Genomic DNA, 4,923 nt, shown 5'->3' with positions numbered 1-4,923 from the left:
GCAACAACCTTTCCCTCTGCCTTCACTTTTCAGGTACAACACTGTGTTTCTTCTGCTTGGAAAATCTTCACATGCATCCGAGTGTATTAAATTTTTATCTAAAGATTTTTTTTTTCTTTCTTTTTTTTTGAGACATGGTTTCCCTGTAGCCCCAGCTGGCCTGGAACTTGCCATATAGACCAGGCTAAATGTGAACTCCAGAGATCCGCCTGTCTCTGCCTCCTGAGTGCGGGAATTAAAGGTGTGCGCCACCATGCCTGGCCTAATCCAAAGATTTTTTTAAAGAAATTATTTTAATTGAAAAGTAAAGTTTTATGTCTTTATCATTTTTGGATTGTGTAAGTATTGTGGAGTAGTTAAATTTACTTAGTGTATTACCTCCTATATTCATCATAGGGGTGACAATACTTGAAAGTCACTGTTTTGGTAATTTCCAAGAACAGGGCATACCATTATTAAGGACAGTCACCACATAGTACAAGAAATCTGGACTTTTTCACATAGTTCTCTCACTCCATGTGTCTTGCTGCCATGTACTTCCTAGAAGGATCTCCCCAGCTACTGTGGTTGGAGCCACATCCAGTTCCTACCTGCTACGAGTTTTATATTCTTTACAGCATTTATCAGTGTCTAAATACACTGCAGTTGCTTAGTTTTGTTTTAGGAATTTATTGTTCTTTCTCTCCATTAGGTTAGCCTCATTCAGTTGTTTTTGAACAAAACAGGTGATTTTAAAGTACATATGGGCCAACCCAAAGGTCTCTGCCCATGTCTCTACTTGACCTGTTAAGGAGGGAAACTTGAGAATACAGTGAACATTTCCTGCAGCTTTGATATACCATCCTCCCTGCCATGCATGTCTTTAAGATCTAAGCTTCCAAGTCAGGACTCAGCAGGTAAAGCAGTGATCTGAGAACTTCTACCTTGAAGGAAAGGATGGGACAGACATCTGCCTCATTGTACAGGTAAAGGAGGATCTTAGAGAATGAAGACAGCAGGCTTGGTAGGATCTGGCATCAGGAGGCATCTTCAGCATTGCACTGTCTGTGCCAGGGAGCCACCTCGGTACCTGAACACATAGGCAATGCAGAATGAGGCTTCTTCCCTTTTAGTGTCTTAGTTACACGAGCAGTTCAAGTGATGAGTTGAAAAAACAGGGTTCTTCCTGATGTAATGAAATGCAACAATAACTGTTAATGTTTACTGATCTCTTTACATGCTCAGCACTGATTTAAACAGTTTATACATCATTAGAGGTAGAGAAACTGAGGAATAGAGGTTGGGTAAATTGTTTAAGATTAATCATGGAGGTTAGTCTCAAGTTTACATATCAACCACAGTGTGTAAGCTCTTGTACAGGACAAATATTTACTGTGCCATGTAAAAAGATGACCCTGGCCACTGCAGGGGAAGAAAGGGACTGACCCACTTCCTGCCAACTACATAGTATCACAATGATACCCCATTCTCAAAGGCAAGTTAACAGGAGAAAAACTTAACAGATGTTTTTGATCATCATTTTATGGGACATAGGAGCCTTTAGATTGATTTATACTTAGGTTCTAGGATAAACGGACAGCAGTACATGATACAACTGGCAAAAAGCCATTACAGAATGCTTCCTGGCCTTTGTGCCCAGTGTGGGCAGTACCCTTCTGGAGTAGGTCTTGTGATCTATCAAAGTGCCTCAGAGAATTTCTTTGTGGTCCAAGACAGAGAGGTGGCAGAATGGGGACGATGAATATTTCTAAGCATGAAGACTTGCTTTGAGAAAAAGGGCAGTTCTAGCTTCGATGGCACTTCCCGGGGAAGAGAAATTCCAGTGTCCATGGCTGTCTTAGAAGAGAATGGGGAGTAAAACACAGCAGGGTGGGAGACACAGATGTGGCTTCGGAGCCCCCTTTGCTCTGTGAGATCCTTCCGTCTTCATGTTCATGAGCTCACTTAATAACCTAAACCTTATTAAACGAAAAGAGTGAAACTCTACCCACACTCAGATGTTCAAAGGTTGGTCCCTATTCATGTGAAAATGAGCAGTGCTCCGCAGGTATGATTTGTCAGTATTAAAACACTGATGTCACACATAGTCTGATTAAAGAGTTACATGACATCTGATGAACACAAAAGACCCACAACCATAAGCATTTTAGATGATAACTGCTAAATAGTTAGTGTTGAAATTAATACAAAGTGCTTAAAAGCATGTTATGGTAACCATTTATATGCAGAGAAAAATCTTTTATAACTGGATAAAAAGTTTGCAGAGCAGGGTCATGTCTAAACATGTTAATGTTTAACTAGATAGCGAATCTTACCAGTATGGAAATATTTTTGTGTAATCATTAAATAACAAAATAACATAAACTTTAATTCATGGTTACATAATTGGCTGGAAAAATTCCAGTTTGACCTCGAAGTTTTCCTTCCCACCAGTCAAAATGTGAATCAGTCTTTGATATAACTGTGATTCTGTCTCCAGCTTGAAACTTCAGGTCCCCTGGCTGTTGCCCTTCAAAAGAGTACAGTGCTGTCACTTCTACTGGCTGATTTGAACCACCTAAAACAAGAAAATCACATTGTTAATATTTATATAGAGAAGTTGCAGTATGGATAGGTAAGACAGAAATTGATCATTTAGGGTTTAGTTTCCAGCCACCTAGGAGGTAGCAAGACACACACCACACAAAGAACCCACACCACACAATTTTGGCAATGTTTACTTCATTAAACCTAGAATTTTCTCATTTTAAAAGACAAAACAAGGGCCAACTGAGGTGGCTCTACATGGCAGAGGGAGAAAAATGACTCCTGCAGGTTGTCTTCTGGCCTCCATGAATGTGCCATGTGTACACACACACACACACACACACACACACACACACACACACAAATGAATAAATGTAATAAGTACATAAAAGAGCAAACAATAGCATTTCTCAAATCCACATAAGTCAGAACTGCATGTTGTTGTATATCTAGCTGTATTCAGCAAATGTTTAGAGCTATAAATGTTTGAATTTTGAATAATTCCTTAAAAAATATTTATACTTTCGCCACTTTTGTTGAATAGTCATTGCTATGGTCTGAATGTTTACGTGTCTCCCCCCCACCCCAACTCAAATTCATGTTCAAATCCTAACCTCCAAGGTGATGATTATCAATAGTATTAGAATCTTCCTGAAAGAGGTCCCAGGGAGCTCCTTGCTATGGCCATGGAAGCATACAGCCAGGAGATACTGGCTGCGGAGCCTCCCCAGACATCTAATGTCCCTACAACTTGACCTGGACTTCCAGGCTGCAGATACATCAGAAATGAATGCTGGTTGCCTGTGAGGGCCCCTGCAGGACAGATGGTCTGCTGGCCTGACCAGCTGAAAGGTCCTTTTTAAGCAGAACTTGAGTCTCTCCTATCTTGAGTCTTTAAAGGTGAAAGTCTGGACTGAACATCTAGAAGCCTCAGTTACTTTTATTCTTTTTTTAATTTTTGGTCTGTTTTTGAGACAGGGTCTCCCTGTAGCCCCAGCTGTCCTAGAACTCACTATGTAGAACAGGGTGGCCTTGAACTCACAGAGATCCGCCAGCCTCTGCCTCCCAAGTGCTGGCATCAAAGGCATGTGCCACCATGCCCAACTACTTTTACTCTTTAACTACTTTCTTCCACAGACTTCTATCCAAAAATCATGTTGATCATCTCAGTTGTCTTTAACACAGCTGTCACTACAGAGAGAAGTATAACTCAAAACGTTCCAGAGTTTGTAGCATCCTTAATATCCTTCCCAGCCTTGCTCAGAGCCAGCACACTAAACTCATGACAGGACTAGAGCCAAGGGCTCATAGTGGGAAGCATGAAAACCTAGAATAATAAGAACCAGCTGAGCCAGGAACAGCCAGAAGTCCCAGGTCAACTAGGAAGGAACTTTAACATACTTTTATCTACATTATAGGCTTTTATTTTAGAGACAGGGTCTCCCTGTAGCCCTAGCTGCCCTGGAACTTGCTATGTAGAAACGGCTGGCCTTGATCTCACAGAATTCTGCCTGCCTCTGCCTCCTAAGTGCTGGGATTAAAGGCCAGATAAGCCACCACATCTGGCTTATCTACATTATAGTCTTAAATTTTTGGGCTACCTAATTTCTTGATATTGTTACTTATACTTAAATGACTAATTCCTTGATAGTTTATAAATTCAGTAGTTTTATAACTTTAATGACAAAAGTTTAGGCCATTAGATTAATGGTTATTTAATCCAGCCTCAATGTGTGCCCCCCCCTTTTATAAAAAAAGTGCTCAATTCTTTTAAGGAAATTAAAAAAAATTATTATTATTATTTTTGTGTATTAGTGTAATGCCTGCACATAGGAAGGTGCACCAGTGTCATGTAATGTCTGTGGAGGTCAGAAGAAGGTATTGGATTCCCTGGAACTGGAGTTATGGATAGTTGTTAGCTGCCACGTGGATGTTAGGAATCAAACCCGGGTCCTCTGCAAGAGCAGCCAGTGCTCTTAACTGCTGAGCCATCTCTCTAGCTCCCATCAAGGAAAATTTATAAGGAATGGTTAAGTGAGATAAGTTGAGGAATATTTTTACTAGGATATATTAATGAACTTTAAGAAGTAGTTAGTCCCTGATAAATAGCAAAATCTTTGAATGTGAAAAAATTTCTCAAAGTTATAAAATTTATGAGTTCAGATCCACTGCAAATATAATAAGGATGGGCTGGAGAGGTAGATAGCTCAGCAGTTAAGAGTACTGGCTGCTCTTGCAGAGTACCTGGATTTGATTCCCAGCACCCACATGGTGGCTAATAACTATCTGTAACTCCAATTCCAGGGGATCTAAGGCCCTCCTCTGACCTCTGCAGGCACTGCACAACATGGGTGCACCTACCTACACACAGCCATTACAGTCATACACATAAAAAAT

At 40.5% G+C, this 4,923-nt stretch overlaps 1 protein-coding gene across 1 annotated transcript in view; it reads right to left on the bottom strand.

Annotated features, from left to right (window-relative positions):
- Positions 1 to 688: 688 nt before the first annotated feature.
- Sh3yl1 (SH3 and SYLF domain containing 1) overlaps positions 689 to 4,923 on the bottom strand; it is a 42,563-nt gene continuing 38,328 nt past the window's right edge. Inside the window, exon 10 of the mRNA XM_017802467.2 lies at positions 689 to 2,557. Within this exon, the coding sequence (XP_017657956.1) occupies positions 2,367 to 2,557 (191 nt within the window). The 3' untranslated portion in view covers positions 689 to 2,366. The remainder of the gene's footprint in view (positions 2,558 to 4,923) is intronic.

The sequence above is a fragment of the Nannospalax galili genome, unplaced genomic scaffold (assembly GCF_000622305.1).
Source record: "Nannospalax galili isolate Female #2095 unplaced genomic scaffold, S.galili_v1.0 scaffold100, whole genome shotgun sequence".
NCBI lineage: Eukaryota > Metazoa > Chordata > Mammalia > Rodentia > Spalacidae > Nannospalax > Nannospalax galili.
The sequence above is the reverse complement of the archived record's forward strand: the minus strand, read 5'-3'. Positions and strand labels throughout refer to the sequence as shown.